At 47.1% G+C, this 27,794-nt stretch overlaps 1 protein-coding gene across 1 annotated transcript in view; it reads right to left on the bottom strand.

Annotated features, from left to right (window-relative positions):
• LMX1A (LIM homeobox transcription factor 1 alpha) overlaps positions 1–27,794 on the bottom strand; it is a 173,528-nt gene that overhangs the window by 55,291 nt on the left and 90,443 nt on the right. The window contains exon 4 of the mRNA XM_069547625.1: positions 297–529. Coding sequence (XP_069403726.1) covers positions 297–529 — 233 coding nt within the window. The remainder of the gene's footprint in view (positions 1–296; positions 530–27,794) is intronic.

Genomic DNA, 27,794 nt, shown 5'->3' on the forward strand with positions numbered 1-27,794 from the left:
CAGTGCGAAGCAGAGTCACTGACGTTTACCCAGAGACTTGCAAATGTGTGAATAAATGTTTCTGGTTATATGCCAAGAAATTTAGGGGTAATCCGTTACACAGCATCATCATAGCAATACCTGACTGATGAGAATTTACTCTGAACTTATAAAGAAACTTGCTGGAGTGCACAGCACTGCCCTGTCATGGAACCAGGGTGCCTTGGTGGTGGCCTTCTAAGGGAGAAAGCAATCTAGACTGCCGCTACAACCCACTCTCCTAGGCCCTGGCTTCCCGCCCACCACACATCACTCACCTGAGTCTGACGCTGCTGGGCTCACCAGGCTGAGCAGCTCCCGCTCCTTCTCATAGTCCCCTTTGCAGAGCAGCTGCCCCTCCTTCAGGACAAACTCATCACCCTTCTGGAGCTGCCGCTCACAGACACAGCAGCAGAAGCAGCTCAGGTGGTACACGCTCTTCTGGGCCCGCATAACAAACTCGTTGGGTGCGATGGCCTCAAAGCAGCCCCCGCATTTGACAGCAAACAGCCTAGCAGCAGGGAAAAAGCAAAGCAAGGTCTGTGAGAAAGACGGCTGAGGCCCAAGCCTTCCCTCGAGTCAATCGCAAAAGGAACGTCAAGAACTGGGATAAGGAGACTTGGAATGGAATAGGCTTTAAATCTAGCTGATGTTATTCCCAGAGGAGGCTGAACCAAAGAATTCAGTTGAGTTACTCTCTCAAAGGCTTAAGAAAAGGCTGAGCAGCCTTGGAGGAAATGTGAGCTGAAGCCCAGAATGTATTTGGTGTGGTCCGTGGCAAAGTGTTCCCAAAGGATGCTCTACAGACTGGTGCCAGGCAGGCTGCCCAGGGTCCCCAAGAGCTGACTATTCAAACAAAATAACAATAACAAAAAGGTCCAGGCCCACTCCAGTCACATGCAAATGGATGGGACCCAGAATGTGAGTTTTTAACAAGCTCCCCAGGGCATTCTGACGTGTCATCTAGTTTTTGAGAGAGAAACTGCATCCCAGCTTCCGAGCCTGATATTCAGTGGATTCAGCGCAGCTTTCAGGAGGTTTATCTCATTTCACTTATTTTCAACCAGCCATGAAGAGGGTGCCCATCTATGCCAGGAGGAGGCAGTAGATACTAGTGATATAAAGGTTAATGAGATAATTCCCTTCCAGAAATGAGCTCAGGCTAATAAGAGAGACAGACATGTCCAAATAACCAGAGGGTTCCAGAACACAAAAGAGGAGACGACTGACTGTCAGGGAGTCAGCAGGAGAATCTGCATTTTTTAGCACATTCAGTAAATCTTGGTCCAGAGCATTATTCTATAGACAGGCCCTCCACCACGACAGCCTAAGTGTGGCCAGTCCTTTCACACACTCACTCACTCATTTAGGCTTCTTTCCATTCATTCTTTCATTGGTTCAGAAGCACCCACCACACACTACACCAGACACTCTGTGTCTTAACAGCAGGTTGGGGGAAGAAAACCCCGCCCCGCAGCATTCAGGTCCTAAGAGTCTCCTGGAGTGTGTTTTGCAAGCCCCAAGAATACAAAACAAAGTCCTCATCCTCAGTCTGCATCCTCTGTTACAGAGCTCCCATAACAGTGAGAGAAACCGCAAACAAAGAAACAAACAGATCATGTCTACCCAGAGGGATTTACCTTCAGGGAACAGAATATAAGAATGATATGAAGCAATGCTTCATGAACACAAAATGGGTGGCACAAAGCCCTAGCCTCTTTATAACAGTTGATCACGTCCAGTCCTGCAGCTATGCTAGTAGAGGGCCACATCCAGACACGTGCACAGTGTGTTTATCTTGGCAACTTCCTGGACAAAGGGAAGAGTTTTGAGGGTAGAGTGGAGAAACGGGTAAGGAGGAATTATCAAGAAAGGAACTGGCACAAGAGAGAGGAAGGCTGGAGTCTTCAGGTGAAGGAAACCGAGGCCTGGAAGAGGGGCTGAAGCCGCCTCCTGCGAGTCTGCCAGGGAACAGCCTCTCTGGACAGAGGCCAGCCTGCAGGGGACTCTGCACAGCTCGGGATGAGAAGCACATATGCAGTCTCACTCTTAACCTGGACCTCGGCCCAACACCAGCCTGCCCCCTCCCCTTGACCACTGGACGCTCATTAGAAATGCCCATCCTAATATGCCTGCCTTCTGCCTCTCAACAAAGGAGGGTGAGGTTGGGGGGAACGGTTCAGGGGCTGCTGTGGCTCTTTCACCACTAAGCAGGTATGTGACAGCCCCCTAAACAGAGCTCCAGGTCTCCGCTGCTCTGCCCACGCCCTCTCCCTTCCCCCATCTGCTCTGGGTTGTTCTGCTCTCCAGGTCGGAACTTCAGGGCACACCCGCCCCTGGAATGATGGCCTTTACTCCCCACCCCAATGCTGGATGTCGAGTATCAGACAGAAAATCCACCTAGTTCATCCCCAGCCCAGAGTCCCCAGACACTGTTTGCCAACTTAAGCAAACAAATCAGGGCTTTAACAGGAGCTGGTCAAACGCTCTTTGTCCCCAGGCTCTCCTTCTCCTCCCCTTCCCCGGGAAGGAACTGTCAAACAGAATCAAGGCAAACGCTCCCGGGAGTCAACAAGCTCTTGAGAATCCACAGTCACAGGTGGTGGCATCTGTGCTTGTCTAACTTCTACCCTGTTAATCTCCTCCTCTTTCTCCTCCCTTCTTAATTTCAACCCCCACTCCAAAAACTTCCCCCAAGGTGGAAAAGGGAGGGTTGTGGGGAGCTCAACAAAGAAATCCCACCATATTGACTCAGGAACGGCTGGAGGAAGTGGCGGGAGTTGCCTGGGCTCCGATCCTGTAATGATCATGATGGGCAGGGGTGGAGGGGTATAGAGACCTAGAAGAGGGGGGCGGTCCTGTTTCTCTCCATTCTCTGCATCGGCTTCCCCACTCTGGGTGAAGACCAGGTTGACCTCACCTAACTGCTTTTCACTAACCCGAGGGCAACGCAAGGAGAAAAAGCACACACAGTCCACCACCTGTGTTCCAGATGTATACACAGCTGCACGGGTACTACTGTGGACCCAGCTGCTGACTGCACACTTCCCACAAGTTGTTGTCTCTAAGGCTCAGACAAGCAGAGAAAAGGATTTGTTCAAAAGTCCAGGTCGTAATTAAAACACAGCCTATCTCTTCCCAATGCCCTGGATGGCGGCCCCCACGGTGACTTCACCCTCTGAATGCTAATGAGACTTCACTCCGGGTTCAGAGCCTGGCACGCTGGCTGTGCCCTGGAAACCTAAGCCTGATTTCCAGAAACGTCCAACTCTGCTGGGCACATATAACAACTGCCAACTCTGCCCACCACTAGACATTCACCCACTCCACTCCTGAAGGCTCCGTAAATGATCCTTTACCTCTTTGTTACATCTAATTCCCTCATTTGTAAAACGGAAATAACAGGTTCTAGCCGGTGGAGACATGTCCAGGGCCCAAGCCCTCTGTTAAGAGTTCTCCTTCCTCTATTAAATGTCCTTTGTCCTCCATGGGGCAGACATGGGGGTGGAGCACTAAATAAGGCCACGGTGTCCTCAGGGAGCTCACATTCTCCATCAGGCTGTCAACAAATGACCACAGGAGGCTGTGTTTGGGGTATGTAGGAGGGGCCCAGCCAGAAGAGCCCCAAACAGCCCTACCCAACTGGCTCGGGCTAGAGGTCACGACATCGTCCTTCTCTTCCTTCCCTCCCTCTGCATTTAGCTCTCTTCCTCTTCCCTCTGGCCCTTTCCTGCTCCCACCACAAGCAGGGAAGCCAAGGCTGACTGAAGCTCCATCCCAGGTCTTACCTATCTCTCTCCCCAAACCGCCACAGCTCTAAGATGCACAACTGGTAGTTTTGGTGAGGGAGCTGGAGTCGAGTCTGCTGGCTCGGCCACTTCCAGGCAGTCCGTGAGGGTTGGGGCTCATCATGTAACCTCTGGCAGCCTCAGTTTGCTCCGATGATGATGCCTACACTCCTGGATTACTGGGGATGAAATGCCAGCAGGACCTGGAGGCCCGTAAGGAAGGGCACGATTCCTAGTTCTTATAACGTGCCTTGCCTCTGTCTTTGACTTTTTTTCCCCCGCAAAGGCGGCTGTCTGTGCTCGAGTTTCCAAGCTGTGTCCTGAGAGATGGCTTCTTCCCTGACAGCAGGAGTCCTTTTGCTGACTCCTCCCGGCTCTGACATCAGCACGACCTCCTCTTCAAAGTGTGCAGCACTGACCCAAAAGAAGAACGGGGGATGCATGGCTGGCACAGCGGACATGCAGAGCACACGCCTTAGACAAGGCATGTCCTCCCACCACAACGCACTGAGATAATGCGACGGAAATAAGGTATCTTGTATTAGGTGCCATGGAGGGCAGCAAAGAAGAAAATAGAAGGTGACCTGATTCAGGGAAAGGACCCAGGACTTGATGTAGGAAGACCTAGGCTCCAGGTTTCTTTTATCAAGAGGCCTCAGAAAAGCCACTGTCTTTCCCTGGGCCTGTTTTCTTATCTTTAATGAAAAAGTACTGCCCTGTATCAACTGTTACATCAAGTTCTTAGAGGTCACGGAAGGAGTCAGTCTCTATTCTGCTTGTCTCCTTTTAACCAGAGAAGCCAGCTAAGTCCTAAATCCAGGTCTCCAGATAGCGTTTCAGCATGACAGGGCCTTACTATGTTAATTCTCCAAACAAGATATTTTCCAGAAACATATCATTCATAGACATACATACATACATATGTAGGTGTGTGTGCACATATATATTTTTTGTATATCTATGAATGTTATGGTTCATTCACAAATATACATATATCTGTGTATATGTATACACAAATATACACACACACACACACACATAACAGGTAAGGCAAGAAGAGGACATGTGTGAATGAACACACAAACACACAAAACATACATATGCAAACACCAGCTAAAACCAACAACTCACTCACGTATCTCTCTCTTCCTATCTGCATAGTATAAATACGTAAGTACTTCCAGAAAGGATTTGCGTTATATACATACATGTATATATATATAATACAAATTTTCAAATATATCTATTTCTAGAAAAGATCTCATTTTGAAGATAGCAAAATGCTCCTAAGGTACATTTGAAATCCATTAGGCTGGATAATTTCTTAACTCACTCCTATTTTCATGATTCATGCGTTTATTATAGTGTTGGAGATCCTACTCTGTAGGTAAGGAGAATGTTTCCAAAGCAGATATGAAGGCTTGCCACCTGAGAATCTCCTAGAGAACATGCCTACGATGACGAAGACAGAGGCCAGACCTCCCGGAAGCAACAGCACACCTTGCACAGCCGGAGTTATGGCAGAAAGATGACAGTGTTCCGGATCCTGTGTGGGCACCTGGACTTTGGTGCTGGTTATGCGAACGCAAGACAATCACTCCTCATTATACATACTGGGGTTCTCATCACTAGAACATATTTCACCCCCAAATTATTTTATTACAAAGAAAGAAGCTTATAGAAGATAGAAGAAGAGGAAACTGGTCTTCATTAAATACTGCAGTATTTCTTATATTCATTTCCTCACTAAATTTGTGTAGTAATAGCAAATGCTGCTGCTAAGTCACTTCAGTCGTGTCCGATTCTGTGCGACCCCATACACAGAAGCCCACCGGGCTCCCCAGTCCCTGGGATTCTCCAGGCAAGAACACTGGAATGGGTTGCCATTTCCTTCTCCAGTGCATGAAAGTGAAAAGTGAAAGGGAAGTCATCGCTCAGTCGTGTCCAACTCTTAGCGACCCCATGGACTACAGCCTACCAGGCTCCTCTATCCATGGGATTTTCCAGGCAAGAGTACTGGAGTGGGGTGCCATTGCTTTCTCCAAAGTAATAGCAAATAGAACTATTTTATAAACTCACAGAGAATTTCACCAGCTCAGCTTTGCTCATGAAGCCTCTCTTCCATGAGAAGGAGAGACTCTGGAATGGCTGATTCTTAAGTTCTTCCTCATATATCCTCTCAGGAGAAGGCAATGGCACCCCACTCCAGTACTCTTGCCTGGAAAATCCCATGGACGGAGGAGCCTGGTGGGCTGCAGTCCATGGGGTCGCTAAGAGTCAGACACGACTGAGCAACTTCACTTTCACTTTTCACTTTCATGCATTGGAGAAGGAAATGGCAACCCACTCCAGTGTTCTTGCCTAGAGAATCCCAGGGATGGGGGAGCCTGGCAGGCTGCCGTCTATGGGGTCGCACAGAGTCGGACACGACTGAAGCGACTTAGCAGCATATATCCTCTCGAGCACTCCTTTCACAGGAGAGATAAACAAACAGATCAAGCAGCTACCATGGTGTTCTAAGCTCCTGACAGGTTTCCTGGACACACCCCTGGCTTCGCAGAAGGTTCTGAAGCTCTGCTGCCCACATGCAAGTGAAAAGCAGGAGTTAGGAACCAAGTTGGTCCCTTCAAGTTACTTGGTTATTGGGCCCCAAAGTATATGAAAGGATCTGTGAAAGAGGTCTATCCTCTACAGAGTTGTATTAAGAACAAACAGTATCCAGAAGATGTTCTTAGACCTAACACCGCCATGCCCAAGAGTCTACTCTGATTCCAAGATGATTGGGAAACAAGATGATTCTTGCAGGAACCCCAGTCACTGGGGCATGTGGTGGGTCACTGTTTCCAAGGTATAGGCAGAAATGCAGGTCAGTGGAGCTGGAGCCAGAAAGACCCAAGACAGTCCAACCAGAGAGGCCGAGTTACAGAAACAGTAAGACAGGGAGGCAATGTGGTATAATCAGTACACCACCACTTAACAGCTATGCGAGCTCGATCAGACCATGGTGGCACTAGTGTGCTCATCTACAAAGTGGAAATAATCAAGGGACCTCTGTTAGAGCGGCACAACAAGAATTAATTGAACTGACACATCAGAACTGCTTAGCACAGTGCTTGGCACATGGTAAATCTTCAATAAAATGGTAACTATGATGATGAGGAGGAAGACAGAGAAAGAGAGCTGAATATGAAATGTGATAGAGAAATTAGCAGGAAAAGATGATGAGTCATAATGTCAGAGACTGGGAGGATCAAGATGAGATAAAGGAGCATGGAAAGAGAAGGACTGGAGCAAATAATTCAGGAACAAGGCCATGGATAATGCAAGAATGTCAGCAATCAGGATCTCAGTGGTGCTGATCATGGACTTGGGGGTCAGTCTTGATAATATACTGGAAGGAAGGTCTGAGTTCCCAGCTGCTTTAATGGCCTCAGGCTAAGGTTTGCATGCCACCTATCCACCCAGGATCTGTCTGGACTCACCCAGCTAACAGTGCTGGGAGGGCTAGATGAAGTGTCCTCTTGTTCTGTGTATCAACGTAAAATATCAAATGAAAAGGGTAACTCAGGCTTAGTTTTCTTTTCGGTATCAATCTTTTTCACCCATGAATGCCCATGGCTCCCTCCAACCTCTCCCACCTCCTGCCACATTATCCCCTAGAAATCAGACGCTAGATGCCGTGTTATCCCCACGTTTAGTCTCCAGGTTGATGATACAACTTCCCATATACAGGAATATTAAAGAACATGGCAGCCTCATGCAAACCCAAATTTATCCCAGGACAAAGGCTTTGAGACCCATGAGGGCTGAAGAGGATTATAAGGGGAGCCCCCGTTATGACATGTTAGAAGGTTCCAGAACCAAGCATATGTTCGGAAAGACTGAGATCTTCATTAACCTTGACCCAGAGTACTTCAGACCTCAAAGGGATCCTCTCAAAGCATCCACACCATAGATAATGAAGTAGAAGGATGGAAAACAAATAAGCACATGAAAAACCCTGATACCAACTTAAGGCCAACTGACTGTATTCTGTTCTCTCTAACCAAAATAAGAAATTAGAGCCATTTCTAGCCTTGGACAGCAGATCACTACAGATCATACTGCCTTTCCACAGTCACTGACAACACGAGTTTTAATCAAGTCTATGAACTCTTTGGTCTAGAAAGTAGGAGTGGGTCTTTGTATAGTTCTTTATCAAGCAGGCAGTAATCTGCAGAGCACTGTTTCCACCCTCTCCACCAGGGGGCAGCATAGCAGCATGCATTAAGTGCCATGTTGACTTGGTAACTGAGGTCATCCAGGCACTGAGACAGGGATTGGCAATCTGCCAAAACTGTCTGTCGGGGAAAATCTGCTGCTGGGAGTCTGGGAGACCATGTGGCTAAAAAGAAGGAGAGATGGTGAGAGAGATGAGTATTCAAAAGTATCGGGAACCAAAAGCATGGCTTGTGGCCTTAGAAGTGATGACACAAGCAACCTTGTCAGCTGGCTCAAGGTCTCTGTCCTTGAGGCTGAGCCAACACCACCACAATGAGCAATGGAGCCCGTGGTCCTGGGTCGGTGGGAAAGTCTGCAGGGACAATAGCAGTGGCAAGATCGTCTATAGGAGACCGTCTCAAGACTCTGCAGCGGGGAGAAAACGGGAAACAATAAGTGGCCGGCAGAGCCAATCAGAGTCTCTGTCTCCCTGGGGCTCCTGGGGAGCTGTAAGAAGGACCATACAAAGGGATGAGAACTGCCAAGCGTGCTGTCTGCAGTCCCAGAGGCTCTGAGAGGCGCTGGCTTCACCGAGAAGCACAGGGTAACACACACAGCCTTTCACTGAGGGCACGTCGCTGGCAGTGGGCAGCTCTGACCTCAAAACGGTGGACTGAGTAGTTGGTTGGCCAAAAAGTTTGTTTGGGTTTTTCCATACTATCTTATGGGAAAACCCAAACGGCCTTTTTGGCCAACCCCATATTTTTTGTTGCTGTCATTGTCACAAGGAATCTGTGCCAGAATCAGCAAGGTTGGCAGGAAGAGCCTGGCCTCTGAAGTCTGATAGAACCTGGATTCAAGTCTGGATTCCATCTTTGAGAACTTGAGCAAGCTATAGACTGTTTTGAAGCCTCTGTTTCTTTATCCAAAAAATGAGATCATAACTGTCACAAGATGGTTTTGGAGCTTCAATAAGATAATGTATTTGAAGGATCTGGTACATACTAGCTGCTCTCAGTAAGTGGCAGCTATTAACTCTCTTTATTGAAATCAGTTTACCATATCTGCCTGTGTGAGTGTGTGTATAAGATCATTTATTTCAAGACAGCCAAGTGAGCCAAAAATAGAACTTCATGAGCATCTCAAGCCTCTGTTCTTCATTATGTAATAAACTAAATTAGACTTTAATGAGCCTTTCGTATGTTACTGGAGAAGAGACCAACAGACAAATATGGAAGTCTAAATACTCAAGAAGAAACAGGGTACATTTCATTCAGGCAACTATGGCTATAGTCTATCCTAACCTAAGGTCAATATTGACATTAACCGACCAGGGTTGACCAACACCCATGTTCATTGCCCAACACCCAGCATATGTTCAGGAAGTCGGTAGCTCCATGTTTGACTGACCAGAGCCAACAGTTGCTATTTGGTTAATGCTGACATTATCTGACAAATAGTTAGAACAGATCCTTCCCCCTTATCACCTCACTGCTCGGGGGACTGCTTCTCACTGAGGCTACTGACCACCGTATGGATGTACACTGGGGCGCTGATATTCTTGCCTTGTGGCCCTAACTCACAGACCCCATCCCCAGAGATCAGATCATTTTCCCCCTCATTTTATAAATGGAAAGAAACTCAGGCCAGAGAAGGAAAGGTGACTACCCCTCATCACAAAGAAATTTCAGATGATTGAGAGGACCAGCCAGAGCTTGAGGCTCAGTTAATGATCAAGAAATAAATACACGGGGAACTCTGCTCAATTTTATGTGGCAGACTGGACAGGAAGGGATTTGGTGGGAGAATAGATACATGTATGTGTATGGCTGAGACCCGTCACTGTCCACCTGAAACTATCACAACATTGTTAAGTGGCTATACTCCAATGTGAAATAAAAAGTTTTTTTAAAGAAATAAATAAAGGAGGTTATTGCATGGCCCAACTAGGGATGGAAGTGTGTCCCCCAGGCTCTTCAGTGGGGGCTTCCCTGGAGGTTCAGACGGTAAAGAATCTGCCTGCAATGCAGGAGACCCAGGTTCTATCCCTGGGTCTGCAAGAGCCCCTGGAGGAGGAAATGCCAACCCACTCTAGTATTTTTGCCTGGAGAATGCATGGTGGGCTACAGTCCATGGGGTCACAAAGAGTGGAACATAACTGAGCAACCAAGCACACACGCACACAGGCTCCTAAGTAGCACCCTAATGAGCTGAATAAGCAGACAGTGTGTGCCAGGGAGTCTCTTGCTTGAAAGCTCTCCTTCCCCTCCCCCTCTTCTTTGCTGAAACCTGGAAACTTGTGTACAAGTCAGGCCACAGAGCAAAAGACTGCGGTAAAAGCATGGATTCCAATAATCCAAGCCAAGGTGGCACGACTTACATTACAGACTTTCCATGTTGTCACGCAGACATGCAGAAATGGCAAGGAACATAAAACAGACACACAGAACATACATGTTCCCTTTTTAGGGAATTAAAGGCTTGGTTTCCTTTGAAAAATGTCAGTTTTCCTTTCCCTTCATCCTCATTAGCCTCCTGGGACGCTCATAAACATACCAGCAAAGAACAGAGCAGAGGGAATGAGATATTTTTAGCTGATATTCTGGGCACAGATTCGTATTGTTCCACAAGTTTTGGCTTGACTGGATGGCACATGGCCAACACAATGTATACGCTTATAAAGAATGTATGTTTCCTGGGCTCTGTGTGTGTGTGTGTATTAACAGTAAGGAGGACAAGGACATTATTGATGATGCTTTGATGGGAAAGATTCTGAGATCCCAGCAGGGGGCAACACTGAGCTCTTCATGAATCCTGTTTGCTTTTGCCACTAGTGCTTTTCATTTGTTAGCACTGTGCTAACAGTGTGCTAACTGTGCTAAATACGACCCAAAAAAAACGAAGAAGGAAAAGCCATATTGTCACAATCCAAAAGTACCTCGTAATCAACTGATATCAACTGCACTGTAGTAGGAACTAGATATATCCTGAAGATCAGTGATGACGCTCCTGAATCATCGAGTACAGTGACCAGCACACAATGCTTAAAACATTTCCAGTCACTACGACTCTCCTTCTCCTCATTCGTAATGCCGCTCCTCGAGAGTGAGCCACTCTGGGGAGAGACAAGGAAAGACGCACATCGCCTCACCTTTTGAATAAAAATCCCCCACTGTGGCATAAAAGCCAAAGGGAGCACCGTGCAGGACTTTCCCTTCCCATGTGACAGGTGAAAAATATCTCCAGATAATTTGAATTTCCAGAATGCCTTTAATCCAAAGACCTCAAAGCACGTACAGTCTTGTGTAACATCTCAGCTCTGAAGTAAATGTGGGGAGGTCAAGTTTAATTATCTGATTCTATTACCTTCATCACACAGAAACTAGCATCACAGCGGAGGATGGCAGGTTACACACTGCACCAAAATTCAGCAGTGGTGGAGCCCAGAGTAAGAAAACTAGGTGTTCTGAGCCTCTGAGACAGCCTCTTTCCCATAATATTGCATTGCTTTAAAGTTAGACTCCACCTGTCTTGAGACCTCCAGGAAGGTTTCAACAAAGTCTGACCCAATACAAATATTAGGAAGAAAAACAGTTTTTATTTTTACCCTTCAACATTTTACCCTTTTTATCCTTTCACCCTCCTCACATTAAAAGCTAGAAGACACCATGTCCATTATGAGGGCTACTATCAAAAGTGGAAAAATAACAAAGTTGGCAAGGATAAATTGGAACCCTTGTGCACTGTGGGAAGCAAAATGGTTCAGCTGCTACACAAAAGAGTATGGTATTTCCTAAAAATTTTAAAATACAGTTACCATATGATCTAACATTTCTACTTCCAGGTATATACCCAAAATAATTTAAAGCAGAGACTCAGATGTCTGTACATTCCTATTCATAGCAGCAGAATTTATAAAGTCCAAAAAGGGAAAGCAATCCACATGTCCATCAACAGATGAATGGATAAGCAAAGTGTTATATATATATTGGATTATACTGGAATATTACTCAGCCTTAAATGTTATGAAATATTATTTGGTCTTAAAAGGAAGGAAATTCTGACACATACTACAACATAATGAGCATTTTATGCTAAACAAAATTAGCCAGTCACAAAAGGACAAATATTCTATTATTTCACTCATATCAGATAATCTGAATAGTCAAATTCAGAAAGATAGAAAGTAAAATAGTGGTTGTCTGGGGCTGGAGGAAAGAGGGAATGGGAAGTTATTATCTAATGGGTACAAAGTTTCAGGTTTGCAAGATGAAAGGGGGACTGCGGTTGGATGGCGGTCACAGTTGTGCAACAATACACTTAATGCCACTGAAATATGCACTTAAAAATGGTTGAGATGATAAATTTTATTTCATGTGTCTTTTACCACAATTTAAAAAAATTAATTAATTAAAAAACTATAAGACACACTCATACTCTACCTCTTGTAACCAAAATTGAGGTGACTGTGTTCCTAGTTGAAAATCTCACCTGCTGAGGCTCCCTTGCAGCTAGAAGTGGCCATATGAGGCAGTACACGGGGTTCTATTGGGGGTGGAGGGGCAAGTAGGAAGTTTTGGAAAAGCTATTGCCCTCTTGATAAGATGAGACAGCCTCAGCTGATACATTTTGCTCTTCATCCCTCCGCTTATTTCTGTCTGGAACTAAAACACAACATCTGGAGATGAAAGAGCCATCATGGTACCAGAAAGATGAAAGCTGCCTTCCAAAGATGCCACACAAGAGGAGTGAAACCTGGGTTCACGAAAACTTTCATGAACAGTTGTACCACCCTTGGACTTCTATTTCCTGATTCTCTTTCAACAAAATAAAATTAAAACCCTTTTTACTTAACCTACTGTAGTCAGGATTCAGTTGTATGAAATCAGCATGAAGGACTTCCCCATCCCATTCAATGTCTATCTAGGCCAACTCCTCCACTTCAACAGTAGACCTTATCACTTCAGGCTTACTCAAAAGCTACGTCATATATTTTCTCTCTCTGTAAACATTCCAATTTTTTAAATTTCTCCCACACTAGGAAAAATTACCCTTCTCTTGAAGTAATTACTACTTCACCTACCAGGTGTGTCCTCATTTATTTGATAATCTTTGTAGAAAAATTCAAAAAGAAATTACTTCTGCTTTCTGTCTCCAGTTCCTCTTCCAGTCTCTCTAAAGGCCAATGCAATGAGGCACTTGCTCTCCATACTCTTTCTCATTTCCTGTAAAGGTCACTGGCGGCCTCTTTATTTCTCAGTCATCATCACACTGAGCCCATCAGCAGCGTCTGACACTGGGGTCACTTGGCTTCCAGGACCACTGACTTTCTTGGTTTTATCCTATCTCACTGGTCACTCCTTCTTGGTCATCTCACTAGTTCCCCTCATCTCCCTAACCTATAAGTATTTCATCCCCTTCTCCACCTACACCACTGCCCTTGGAGATCTTCTCCAATCTCACTACTTTAAGTATTATGTATCTGCGAATTACTTTGACATTTCTATCTCCACCCAGCTCACTCTCCTAAATCTAAATTATATCCACCCAGCATCTTTATTATCAACCACCATTATCAACCAAAGATCCAGATAAGGTAAAGCTAGATGAATGAGGTGAAGTGAAGGTGCTTAGTCGTGTCCGACTCTTTGCAACCCCATGGACTGGAGCCGACCAGGCTCCTCCATCTGGGGAATTTTCCAGGCAAGAGTACTGGAGTGGGTTGCCATTTCCTTCTCCAGGGGATCTTCCCAACCCAGGGATTGAACCTGGGTCTCCCGCATTGCAGGCATACACTTTACTGTCTGAGCCACCAGGGAAGCCTACAGCCACTGGGGAAGCCTAGATGAATGAGGTTCATCTATATCTATATTGTAATATCAGTCAACTCTACTGAAATATCTTACAAAGAAGGAAAGGCCAGAGGTTGCCCACCACCTCTGGAGAGAGAGCTCAGGCTCTGAGATCAACAACCCAGTCCAGGTCTAACTAATCCAGAACAGCCTCAACCTTGGAACTTTCATAAGAAACAAGCAAGTGGAACATGGGGAGATAAACAGGAATGCCAGGAGGAGCAGGGGAGCATGTGGAGCACCAGCCAGTAAGCCCCCATGCCCAACCACAATATTCATGTGCGAGTCTGGGATATAATTTTCATCTTGGATGCCTTTCATATGGCTCCACTCCCCAGAGCCAGCTCCATTCAGAGGATTAGAGAACAGGGAGAAACATGAGGAGCTCAAGGACCACAAAAATCTCTTGAAACAAGATTCCTGGCTTAGCCTCACAGTTCCGTGCACAAGTTATGTGTACAGATGTGAGTGCATGCACACACACTTCCTTACACACACGCATGTAAGGATGCTTACATCTATAAACATACTATAGCCAAAAGCTAGAAGAAATAATTCATAAATCACCCCCAATGATGGGAATAATGACAAGCTAGGGTGTCCCCAAGCCAGGGGAAGTCTTGAAGAGAACATGAGCTTTTAGGGTTGTCTCTGTTCCACTCAGGGCTCTGAGCTCAGAATCTATAGGGAAGGATAAGAAGGAGGATGATAATGAAAGAGTCCACCACTTCTCTGCTTCCGGGGTTCCTCCAGGATCCCAGTTAGAATTTTAAGAACAATTAAAAAGTTGAAGACTTGTTCTTCCAAGTCAAAATCTAAGGCTAGAGGGTCCTCTTGTCGCTTACAGGAGAACTACCTGCCGTCATCATTTGTTTTTCACTTGGGCAAAGAAGTAGGCAGAGGAGCTTTAGTGACAATACCTCTCAAAAGGCCTGTAGACATTGTCCAGGAAGAACAGACTCCTGAAAGAAAGGCAAGAACTAATTTGCACTCAAACATGAGTGTTTCCTGAGCTCTAGTCATTTCTCCACTGTGAGGAAGGCACTTCATGGACCAGCATCAATCTCTATCCCAACTGTACCCAGAAGAGACACACAGGAAGTACATTTGGTCATTGTTACTGTCACTGAAACATATTGCTATCCAGACTACTGTTGTGGGCTGAATCCCTCCAAGAACAGGTCAGTAGCTCCATGGAAAAAAAAAGAAAACTTTGCCCAAACTGCAGCCACGGGAGGGGCAGAAAGAAAGAGGGTGGACGTATACCACAACACATCCTCCCCAAGCAGAGAGCAGCATGAAGGCCATGACTGACCGGTTTACGGGCACACTTGCGGGGAAATGATGAGTTTTGCGGTATTCCTCATAAAGACACACAAGGTCCTCACAACTAGAAAATATTGAAAAGGAAGCTGGGAAGCCCAAATTACAGATCATTCATACAGATAACAAATAATTGCTGAGTGCCTACCATTCTAGCTGCTAATATCAAGGCACTGTTTTAAATGTTTGAAATATAACAGTGAACAAACAAAGCAAAACCCCAACCCTTAGAGTTTACATTTGATTGAAAACAAATCATCTCTTTGATGCCAATCATTCTATTGACATCAAACAGAATGTCAGACGAGTGCAGTAGATTAATAGGAAGGCATAAAAGAGGATGGGACGTGTCAGGGTGGGGAGTTAAAATTCTCACTGAGTAGCTGAAGTTTAAGCCATGATCTGAGGGAGCTGGTAAGTAGCAAGCCCTAACACTCTCCGTGAGAGGTGCATTCAAGGCAGAGAGAACAGCAGGTGCACAGGTCCTGGGGCAGAAGCACAACCAGCATGTTGAGAAGACAGCATCAAGTTCAGTGTGACTGGGTGACATTTATCACTGGATGACATTCTGACATTTATGGTGTTGTGTGCATTTCTGAGAGGAAGAGTGTTAAGAGCTGCAATAAGAAAACTATCATTCAACAAGACACACACACCCTAATACTCATTGCAGTGCCGTTTACAATAGCCAGGACAGGGAAGCAACCTAAATGTCCATTACAGATGACCAGATAAACAAGATGTAGTGTATGTCTACAATGGAATATTACCCAGCCATGAAAAAGAATGGAATAATGCCATCTGCAGGAACATGGAAGGACCTGGAGATGATCGTATTGAAGGAAGTCAAACAGAGAAGGATAAATACCGTATGATAACACATGTGTGGAACCTAAGCTATCACACAAAAGAATATATTAACAAAACAGAAACAGACTCTCAGACGTAGGAACAGACTTGGGGTTGCCAAGGGGGAGAAGAGGGGAAGGGAAGTATTGAATATTTTGAGTTTGGAGTTCACAGATGCAAACGATTAAATGTAGGATGGATAAACAAGATCCTACTGTACAGCACAGGGAACTATATTCAATGTCCTGAGATAAACCACAATGGAAACCAGAATAGGAAAAAGAGTATATGTAAAACTGAATAACTTAGCTGTACAACAGAAATTAACACAACACCATAAATCAACTATACCTCAATAAAATTAAAAACAGACTAAAATAAATTTGTAAAAGGCTAGATTGGAGACGTTAAGGGGCAGAAGCAGATAGTCCAGAGAGGACCCTGCAGGTGACAGGGGGGACTTTAACTCTTCCTTCGGAAGACAGTGGAGGGTGTTCTGCAGAGAAGCCACGTGCTAGGTGAAGCTCTTTTTTATTCTTTTTAATTTATTGAGATGAAATTCACTTAACATATTTCAACAATGGAGGGGCATTCAGTAACTTCACAGTGTTGTACAAGGACCACCTCTTTTCAACACATTTCCATGACTACCAAATAAAACTTCTTGCACATTAATCAGTTTTTCCTCTGTTTTCCCCTGCTGCCAAACAAGGACAACCACCAATTTTGTTTTGTCTCTATTAATATACCTGTTCTTGATATTGCATATATATGGAACCATACAGCAGGTATCCTTTTCTGTATGGCTTATTTCACATAGCATATTTACTATGCTAAGGCTCACCCACTTTGAAGCATGTATCAGCAATTTTTTCATCCTATCTGTTTTCTTGAAACACTCCCTTCACTTGGTGTCCACTTCCCTTTCCTGTTTTCCCATAAAAAGGAAGGCTGAGTAATATTCCAAGGAAGGCTGAGTACAATGGAATTTTGAAATCCTTCCTTTTCTCGGCTGTCATATTCTATTGTACAGACACATCACATTTATTTATCTATTCATCTAATGATGGACACTTGGGCTGTTTCCACCTTTTGGCTACTGGGAATGATGCTGCTAACCAATGTGTATCCATGAACTTGGCTGGGTCCCTGTTTTCAATTCTTTGGGGTATAAGGATGAAGTTTTAATGGGATCACTATCAGCACTGTGTTGCGAGCTATGTGTGGAGAGGGAAAGGCCAAAGGGAGGAAAGTCAATAGGAGGTTCTGAAACACCACAGGTAAGAACAGACAGACCTGAGAAAATATGACCCGAGATGGGAGGAAACAGGAAAGTGACGTGGTCACCAAGTGAAGGGAGCGTTTTGGGGAACCAGGTGTGATGAAACCCATCTCATGCTGTTAACAGGTCTAGGAAGGTGAGAACTGAGCGCCGACCACTGGGCTCGGCAGTGTGGAGACGAAGGAAGGCGGACGGCTGGGGGCCTCTGTGGGGGTGGGGACGTGGAGACACAGGAGTGAAGGGCTTCTGTCAAAGGCACAGGAAAAGGGAACGATAGCTGGAGGGGGATGAAGAGTCAAGGATGGGTTTAATGAGAGTAATTACGAAATGTCTGCTAATAAGAACGATGTGCTATGAGGGGGATCTTCAGGATGGATGCGAGAGGTAGCGGAGAAGGGCTGGAGCTGGAGCAACGTCCACAATAAAGGACTCAGGACCCAGCGGCACGTGTGGAGTGAGCACTGGCCTTACCTTAGGGCAAGGTAAGCTGCCCGGTGCTGTAGGTAAAATTCTCAGAAAGTCATATTGTAAGAAGCCCAAGTTTGGATCATTCTGGATTGTCTGATCTAATCACAAGGGGAGCCAAGCTTAAGTCAGAAATCACATAAATCAAAGCACTAATATTTGACCATATATGCCAAATAATTGTCCTTTGCCTCAGATCTACCCTTGTTGTGATATTTTTGGGCTAACATTAAAGCCACATCATAAACAGTGAAGCAGCTGGCTCAAGAGTGAGCGGAGAGACTGCATAAAATGAGCCCTGCACCTCTCACAACATGCAAAATATCAAGGCTTAGGAATAGCTCTGAGAGATATTGTTACCATCTCAGCAGAATCTCACCAGAATTCCCACACCTACTGCCAATATGCACAAATAGGAAGTAAGGTGGAATGGATGCTAAAATATCTTTTTATAACATCATTTAAGGGGCAATAATGCTGTAGCGGAAAGAGCGCTGAAGGCTTGAGTTTGAACTCCTCCCACCCCCCAACCACTTATTATCTGTGTGACTCAGTCAAGCTAATTAACCTCTCTGAGCCTGAATCTCTCAATCAAAAACTGGGGTTAATCATACCCATATCACGAGTTTTTAGCAGCAAATGAGGGGACATCACTGAAAACAGTTTGTAAAATATTCCATAGTTATCCATACAACCTGGCTTTAGCTGTCTAGTTGTGCTTCACAGGTTTGTGTGTGTGTGTGTGTGCAACTTCTTTCATTTTTTGTTTTTTAATTTTTATAGTGTGGTATTGGCTTCTGTCACACAGCAATGTGAGTGAGCCACAGCTACACACATATCCTCTCCCTCTTGAGTCTCACCCTCTCCCCTCTTCCCACCCGTCTAGGGCATCACAGAGGGCCAGGCTGGGCTCCCTGTGTTATGCAGCAACTTCTCACCGGCGCTCCGCTTTACATATGAGAGTGTACACATGTTGAAGTTATTCTCTCCGTTCTTCCCACTCTCTACTTCTCTCACTGTGTCCACAAGTCCATTCGCTAATCTGCATCTCCATTTCTGCCCTGCAAATAAGTTCATCAGTACTATTTTCCTATATTCCATATATATTCGGTAATATATGACATTTGTTTTTCTCTTTTTTGACTTACTTCACTCTGTATAACAGGCTCTAGGTTCATCTGCTGCTGCTGTTGCTGCTAAGTCACTTCAGTCGTGTCCAACTCTGTGCGACCCCATAGACGGCAGCCCATGAGGCTCTGCTGTCCCTGGGATTCTCCAGGCAAGAGTACTGGAGTGGGTCGCTGTTTCCTTCTCCAACACATGAAAGTGAAAAGTGAAAGTGAAGTCACTCAGTCGTGCCCGGCTTTTAGTGACCCCACGGACTGCAGCCTACCAGGCTCCTTTGTCCATGGGATTCTCCGGGCAAGAGTACTGGAGTGGGTTGCCATTGCCTTCTCCACTAGGTTCACCTACCTCAATAGAATTGACTCAAATTCATTCATTTTTTTAAAATTTGAAAGTGATTGTAAAGACCCTATGGCAGGCAACAAGAATCCCCAGAAGGGGAGCCAAAGTCAAAGCACAGGAGGGACCTTGAGAAGTCCCCAACAGCTCAGGCGTATGACCTCTTCAACAATCTAGACTCATTAACTTATCCCTGGCTGAGCCACCAAAGGCTCACCAAGAGCTGCCCAGAGATGGATGCCTGGTTTCATCCTTCACTCCCATGACCTCCTGAAGCACACTTCAGCCCCTTTGAAGAGTGTGAGATGCCGAAAAGGGGGCGAGACACTGCGTCTGGACTCTGAGTTTGGAGACGGGCTCCAGAGGGCGTCACCCATCCCAGGGCTGAGAGCAGGGCTACGCGGGAGCAGCCAGGTGAGAGCTAGCTTCTCAACGTGTGTGCAGCTCTGAATTTCCATCCCCACACTAGAGACCACCAAGGCAGGGCTTAGCAAACTAGTAGAATAGATGTGGGAGCTGTGCCCCTGTACCAAAGGACATTAGGATTTCAGCCCCACTAGACACCTCCCTGGATAACCCTTCAGATCAACACTGACCTTTCTGCAATGACATAAATGCCCTGTATCTGCCTGTCCAATACGGTAGTCGTGAGCCGATTTTACATGCTCCTGGAGAAAGAGCATTATGGTGCTTGAAGGTGGGGCAAAAGCACAAAAGTGAAGACCCTGCTGTGTCCTTATGCACAGCCTCATGCGATCCTGCAAATACACAGCATGGCTTCTGTCCTCTCAGCAAACTTTCCCAGCCATGAAGGGTCAGCTCAAGCCTCATTTCATACCTGCGCCCGTGAAGTCACCCTTGCCCATTTGGCTCTCTATGGCGCCTGTGGAACACTGAGATCGAGAGCTACAGAAGCACACGGAAGACACAGGAAACCTTCAGCTGGGGACAGTCAAGGAGGTATTTTCCAAAGACGTCATGACTTAAAGAGAACCTTAAATAATGAGTCTGAACATGCTGAGTTTCAGAGTCAGACATATCAAATGGGGACTCTAGAGTGAGCACATATGCAGGGACAAAAGCTCCAGGGGAGGTAAACAGGTAGAAGGTAGACTAGCTTACGCTGCTGCTGCTGCTGCTAAGTCGCTTTGGCCGTGTCCGACTCTGTGGGACCCCATAGACGGCAGCCTGCCAGGCTCCCCCGTCCCTGGGATTCTCCAGGCAAGAACACTGAAGAGGGTTGCCATTTCCTTCTCCAATGGAGGAAAGTGAAAAGTGAAAGTGAAGTCGCTCAGTCGTGTCCGACTCTTAGCGACCCCATGGACTGCAGCCTACCAGGCTCCTCCATCCATGGGGTTTTCCAGGCAAGAGTGCTGGAGTGGGGTGCCATTGCCTTCTCCCTGGCTTATCACACGACCCTGCAATTCCACTGTTGGAGAAAAACATGATCTGGAAGGATAGATGCACCCCAATGTTCATTGCAGCACTGTTTACAACAGCCAAAACAGAAGCCACCGAAACACCCACTGACAGAGGAATGGGTAAAGAAGATGTGGTGCCGTACCCCACGCACTGTTGCTCAGGCACAAAAAAGAATGAAGCAATGCCATTTGAAGCAACATGGGCGGACCTAGAGTCATACTGAGTGAAGGAGGTCAGACAGAGAAGGAGGAATTTCATGCGACAGTCTTTACATGTGGAGTCTAAAAAGAAACGATACAAACGAACTTACAAAACAGAAAGAGCCTCACAGACTTAGAGAACGAACTTATGGTTGCCAGGGGGAAGCATGGAGGGAAGGAATAGGTAGAGGTCCGGGGAAGGACAGGTACACAGCGCTAAATTGTAAATGGATAACCACCAGGAACCTAATGCACAGCACATGGAACTCTGCTCAATGAGGCGCCTGGAGGGGAGAATGGATACATGTATATGTATGGCTGAGTCCCCTTGCTGTCCACCTGCAACAACCACAACATTGTTAATCAGCTATACTCCAATATAAAATTCAAAAATGAATTTAGAAAAAGAAAGCAGCTTGATTGCTCCCTACTTGGCACAGAGGAGCATTAAGAGATAAAATAGGAAAGATGTGTTTCATGCTAGATGTGAGGCTGTCTTGAGCCAGATGAAGGGGGCCTTGAATGCTAGGCAGAGTTTGACCTCTATTTCTTAAGAAATGAAGAGTCTCAACACACTTTTGAGCAGAAGCTGACAGCACTATAGGAGGAAAACTAATAGGCCATCATAGAGGACAGACACAAAAGAATCCCGGGGAGGTGGGGACCACAGCTGTCACATACCCCACACCGTTCAGTTTCCCAGGGGTGACTTCTCCCCTTCCAGCAGCTGTGAGCCCAGTGACCCCTGCCGTTGCTGACAGTGAAGAGCCCCACAGCTGACACCGTCGGTTGCCTTCCCAATGCCACGTCTCCCTCACTAAAGGGAACCCTGGCACTGCTGGGCAGCAGTGTGCCACACTCCAGGGAGGAGTCACGACTGACCTAAACCAGGCAGACCAATGTCTGCCCCTTTGCCAGTGACTAACCTGGGGGGTAGGCATGCGGCCCAGTTATGGCCAACAAGGTATAAAGGGAAGCCTGTGGGGGCTTCAGAGAAAGATTTTCCCCCGAGGAAGCCAACAAGGAAGAAAGCTCTAGTCTCAGCCCTTCCCTTCTCACTCTGGGTCCTATCTTGTGAGGATAAGAAGCCATCTTGCAGGCACAGAGTGACAAGCAGGACAACGTAGTCAACACGTAGAGGACAGAAGGTAGGAATCTGGAGAGAGACTGGGGCCATGATAAGACAGTAAAAAGGCCAAACCAACACGGAAATGCATCCCTCCCAATTTCTGGTTAATTAAAAAAAAAAATCACTTTCCTGTTGATTTATTCCTGATTCGTTCCTGATCATTCATTTTCATGTTATTTGGAGCTCAGTACCTACTAAGTTCTAATGTCACCTGGGATTTACTCCCAGAGCTGACCTGTGTTTCCTATCACATGCAGATCAAAGTCCGTGGACCCTGCAAGATAGCCCTACAGTGTCAGGCAAAGTCTTCCAAGATTATAGGAGGGGGGCAGTGGCCAAAACTGAGATGCAAGGGTCACTAAGGCCAGTGGCTGCTGCCCCCTATCATCAAAAGTAAAGGTAACACTTTATCTTGCTGCTGGCCAGGCAGAAACACCTGGAAGGAAGAGGATGCACCAGGGCCCCGGCTGACCCATCAATGACCACTCAGCTCACCGAACGTTTCAGTGCTGTAAATCGAGTGGAAACATTCCGCCCAGCAGCTCGGCCTGGGGCGTGACAAGCTGGGTGCATTCCCTGCCAGATCCTCACTGCCTATCATGCTTTACGGACACAAAAACAAATTCCACCATATGTTAAAGTTAATTGCAAACATTTGCTGCTGAAGAGAACTCCATTTTTCAAGAGCCCACAGAGATCTGGTTACACCAGTGGCTGAAGCATCAACCAGCCTCATTCGCTCATCGGAAGAGGCAGGGCCAACGGGCGGGTAGCAACCAAAGTGTGGAAAGAACCCTCACCCAACCCTCTCCCCCTCCCATCCAGCCTGTTCCCACTTCCACTGCGCTCAACAAGTGCACCCCGGGTCCAAGAATGTGCAACCCACCTTCCCCATCAACACAGACTGCAGACCACCGTGGGGGCATTGGAAGGACTGGGATGTGGGGGCAGGAAGAGATGATGGCAGGAGGGGGCGGAAGGACGATGCCTGAGAAGTGAGCTGGCTGTATTCCCCTGTCCGGCGAGTGTTGAAATAAGAGGCACAGAGAAACCCAGAAGCCCCCAGGAGGCCCAGAGCAGTCAGGCTGGCTTGTTAGGGGTCTGCCTGGGGATATGAGTGATAGTTATTGATGGCGTGGTTCAGGAAGAGGCTAGTGAGGGTCAACCCGGGGCTGACAAAGCCCTCAGCTGAGCATGCAGCCTGGGGAAGTCCCCAAAGAGCATGCTAGCTGGGAAGAAGGCAGGACCTAAATCCCCCACGAAGGTTCTTTCATGAGCCACAGAGAGGTGTTCGTGAGTCCATCCCTGGCAGCAGGCAGAGGAAGCAGGAGGCCTCTGCACTGCACCCGCATTCCCACCCGTCCCTGGAGGAGCACTCACGGTGTGGACTTGCACCAGCCCAGCTGGAGACACGAAGTGGGAGGGGACATAGCACTGACCGCTCTGGCTCCGGTGAGAGCACCCCAGCAGCTTGTGGGGAGCGTTCTGTGCACTCCCCATCGAGGCACGTGCAAAAGTGCTGTGTCTGGCTGACGGAGAACGGTTTTTGAGCAAGCTCTTGGAGGAGGGATGTGTGAAGCCACCACCAGCACTGAATGACCCATCACGCCTAGAGAGCCATCCTCAGGCCCTTCAAAGGGTCAGCAGCATGCGTGGTCCTATAAGGGGGCCCTGAGGCACAGCCCACCACCCAGCGGCTGCTCCTAACTAACAGCAAGCCCTGAGATCCTTTGCATCCATGCAAAGACCATTTATCCAGCAGGTACAAGTGTGTAACTGACGCAAAGGGGAGGAGTTTGTCAAGGGAGGCAGGTCAACCCATCAGGGTTCCTCTGGAGCTTGTCCACTGAGGCAAACGTCACCTTCTCACTGGGGAAAATGGGTTCATACAGTGAGCACCACCTGTTTAGTCCCTTCAAATATGAATGTTGCCCCCACCAAACACACTGCACCTTACATATACTACCTTCTTATTTGTAATAAATATGCATTTATTAAGCACCCATTGGATTGAGTCACTCCATGCTGATTATTTGGGGTCACAAAGAGTCAGACACGACTGAGCAACTGAGCAACAACAAATGGTGATTATTACAAAACACAGGGAAGTCCAATGTCTAATTAGAAGTTCAGAACATACGCATAGGAAAAGCTTACTGACAATACAGGAGTTTAATGAGATAAAGGTGCAAGAAGACATTCAACGGCATGCTGACCACAAACCTGGCAGCTTTAGGAGAACACGCAGGACCACGGGGCGATGGCACCAAGACAGGAGACAGAAAGTTCTAGCACCGTTGACTCACTGAAGCGTCATGTGCTCAAGACACTCTTCAAGGCACCAGATGAAGGCGTTTATTCCTCATCACTACCCTGAGTCAGACACGACGATCATTCCCGTCTCACAGATTAGGAAACATTCCCACAGAGGGAGCATAAGCCCATCCTCGGCTGAGTGTGATGTATCCGCCCTGAGTCCCGAGCAGTGCACAGCTGCCTGGGTTCCTGCAATTACTGTATCTCTCTTCTCTACTTTTCAGGTTCAATTGTGGTCCTGAAATTGGTCCTCTCCTGGCCATGCTCCATCCCCATTCTGAGCACCTCTACACAAAAATGTATTTGTACTTCGTCTTCATAATCCGAGAACACTTTATACATCTACTTTGGTTTATGTCACTGAACTTACAACCATCAGCTTATATCTGTCTCCCTCATTGTATTTTGTCCCTAGGAGAATAATATTTCTTTTTTTTTAATCCCCAGGACAGAAAGAACTAGATATGCACAGTATCGTAGGTCCTTAACAACTGTTAGACTGAGTTAAAATGAACTTGAATGTAACTGATTTGGGGCTTGGGTTTTTAGGGTACAGAAGTCAGGGTTTATTGCTAATTCTCTCCCAGAACTGAGGAATGATCACACTGCCCTAGCTAACCCACCTTCCCAGCGCTGGACTCCAGGGGTGAGTGTTTACTGCGGAGATCGGAGGCAGCAGCGGGACTGATGGATGGCCACCACCCTCATAAAGAGCTGTGGGACGCAGTCTCCAGCCACAGCCTCAGGGCTGCTAACTCCCTTGAAACTTTATGGCAGTGTTGCCATGGAGGTCACGGATGTAACGCGCCATGGAGGCCAAAAAATGGAATTTCCCTAGAGGTGCAACACTGATGGGAACTCATTCACAGGCAAGAGTGAGGTCCTCAACCTCTCTGAGCCTCAGTGTCCGTGCCCGTAACATGGGGATGATAACACATCTCATAGGTCGTTGGGAGGACTTAATACAGCAACAGACAGAGCACAGAGGCTACAGCATAGTGGGCTCTCAGCAACTGCTAGCAGCTCCCATCTCCGTGCCTGTTTTTAGGAGTTCTTGTATCATTTCATCTTGTGAAAGTGAGGTTTGGGGGGTCTTATTTCAGTTTTTAATTTATACACACTAGACCAGAGTTTGTAGGACTCTGGGGTTAAGGGTGGAAGGAACCCTATGGTTTCCAATCAACGAGGCTCTTCATTGATCAAACATAGCCAGACTGACATCTGAAATTGCCACCAAAGAGCTATAGGACTCAACTCCTCCCAATCTCAGGCCCAGGCTGGGCCTCTACCAGGCATGTGATTTGCTTCTGGGTCCCCACAGTCACTTGTTTGACTTGGTTGCTAAATACACTAACGGGAGTTATTCATTAGCAAGTGTGAATAATACCCCTCAACCAGCAGCAGTCTAAGCTCTGCTACAGAGCCCAGTGCAACTGCCTATTAGCATTCGTGAGAAACGCAACCGTAAAAGGTTCCAAAGAACGTCACACTAAGCCCGACTAGGGTGAAGAGGTCTACTCACTCTCAGGCGACGTCCAACCACACTGCAATACCTTCCCTCACATATACCCCGGCCAGAACCTCTTCTCCTCACTCAGTATCATGCCCCTGACTCATGTCCAGTTCCTCAGCAAAATCCCCTCTTTTTTAATGTAACAAATCCAGATGTCAAACACCCAGTCATCCTTCTCCAGGGAAAGAAGAGGTGCTATGGAGGCAGGTACGTCAAATGTTCTAGGATGGGGCAGTGGGGGAGGGAGGCAGATGAAAGGGGAGGGGAAAGAGTGAGAATGAAAAAGGACAGCATCCAGGAAAGACAACTGCGCTCCTGTCCCACTGGTTTCTAGAACATTCATGGGCCAGTGTGTGTGTGTATGTTCCTCCCCGTGAGTTTGAACACTAGCCCACTCAGAACAGGAGCAGACTGGGGTGAGGCAAGGAGTCAGTCACAGCTGTGTTAGGACGGAGGTGTTCCAAAGGGGAGTCAGAGCATGAGCGATGGGATGGACAGCCCGAGATGCTGGCAGGAGGGAGAGGGAGGCAGGGGACTGGGTGGGCTGGGGCCATGAGATGTCGTGAGGAGAGAGGAAAAACCTGAACGATGCTCCTTCAGGTCAAGGCATTATGCTGCAGTCCTGAGAATGCACCTGCTGACTCTCCTCCTCAACCTTCAACTCCCTGGTCACAGCCTATCTTGGAAAACCCTCTTGGCCTTTTCCTGCCCATCAAGAGGTCCTTAATGCTAGGACAAGCCCCTCTTTTTCTGATAAAAAGGGCCAGCTGGGATTTTAAAATCAGTCCCTCGCTGATGAAGAGCTCTTGAAACATAAAAAGATTCCAGCCAGACAGCCCTGCCCAAGAGGCAGCTGCCCCTCCAATCTCACCCTCGCAGCCTTTGGCAAAACCCAGCCCCAAGTACGCAGCCTCGGGTCCCGGGAAGAATCTGTATGTGTGACCTGATGGATAACCTAAGAGGGTGAACAGCCAGGGACCCCACAACCTTAAGCTCTAACCCAGAGCGAACACGGGACTCAAAAACCTGAGGTGATAGTTACTCTCCGGATTCAGGCTGCTAAAATCACCTCAGACAATGATATTCTACATATACGCAATGAAACACACACACACACACATTTTTAAGTGACTGGTGACAAGCTTCCTTGGTTGAAATACATTCCTCAACTCTTAAGAGAGGGGTTGGAAAAGAGTATATACTCATGACTGAAGATGGAGGAGATGTGTGCAGAGAGTACGAATGAGCATTAGAAGCTGAAAGTATGGTGCCACAGTGCAACAGCTCTGGGACCTAGATGCCATTGTTTAGGGCAGGAACAGGGACCCCCCCAGGAAGGGAGCTGCAGGGGCTCACTGGTGAGTGCTGCAAGTCAGGGCAGTGTGGCCAGTCTGCTGGGGCTGCTGGGATCCCGAAGGCAGGGCAGAGCTGAGTGACGAGACATGGGCAACAGGAGGAGGTGGGGTCAAAAAGGCTCTGTGGGTGGCACGTCCGCTCAATGAAGTTGTCTTGGCATCTGCCTACCCCTCCACTCTCTGCCAGGGCTCATGACCAGGGGTACCAGCTTCGAGAAGGCATCTCTGCCAAATCTTCCACCCAGGAAGGGGCATTCCGGGGCCATGGCAGCATCTGGAAGACTGTTCAGGGCCCACAGACAGGGTAACCAGACCTGGGATGACAACACTCATCAGGTCTCCTTCATCTCACACTCCCTCTCATCACAGGCAAGTGTGTGTTCAGATCAGAGACGGACCTAACTCAGGTTGCCACTGCTCTGATGAGTACCTGAAAAACCCAAGACCTCCTTTGCTCCATCAGCCCTTTGTGAGCTTCAGATTCCTGGAATCTGCCCCCTCCATTCACTGCAGCCACAGGCAGGTCTCAGCTTTCTGTTGAAAGAACCCCACCTGCACCCCCATGGCACCCCACACACCTAAATGGCATCCTGCTAGGATGGCAGAGAAAGAAGGGCA

The sequence above is a fragment of the Ovis canadensis genome, chromosome 1, assembly GCF_042477335.2.
Source record: "Ovis canadensis isolate MfBH-ARS-UI-01 breed Bighorn chromosome 1, ARS-UI_OviCan_v2, whole genome shotgun sequence".
In the NCBI taxonomy this organism is placed as follows: domain Eukaryota; kingdom Metazoa; phylum Chordata; class Mammalia; order Artiodactyla; family Bovidae; genus Ovis; species Ovis canadensis.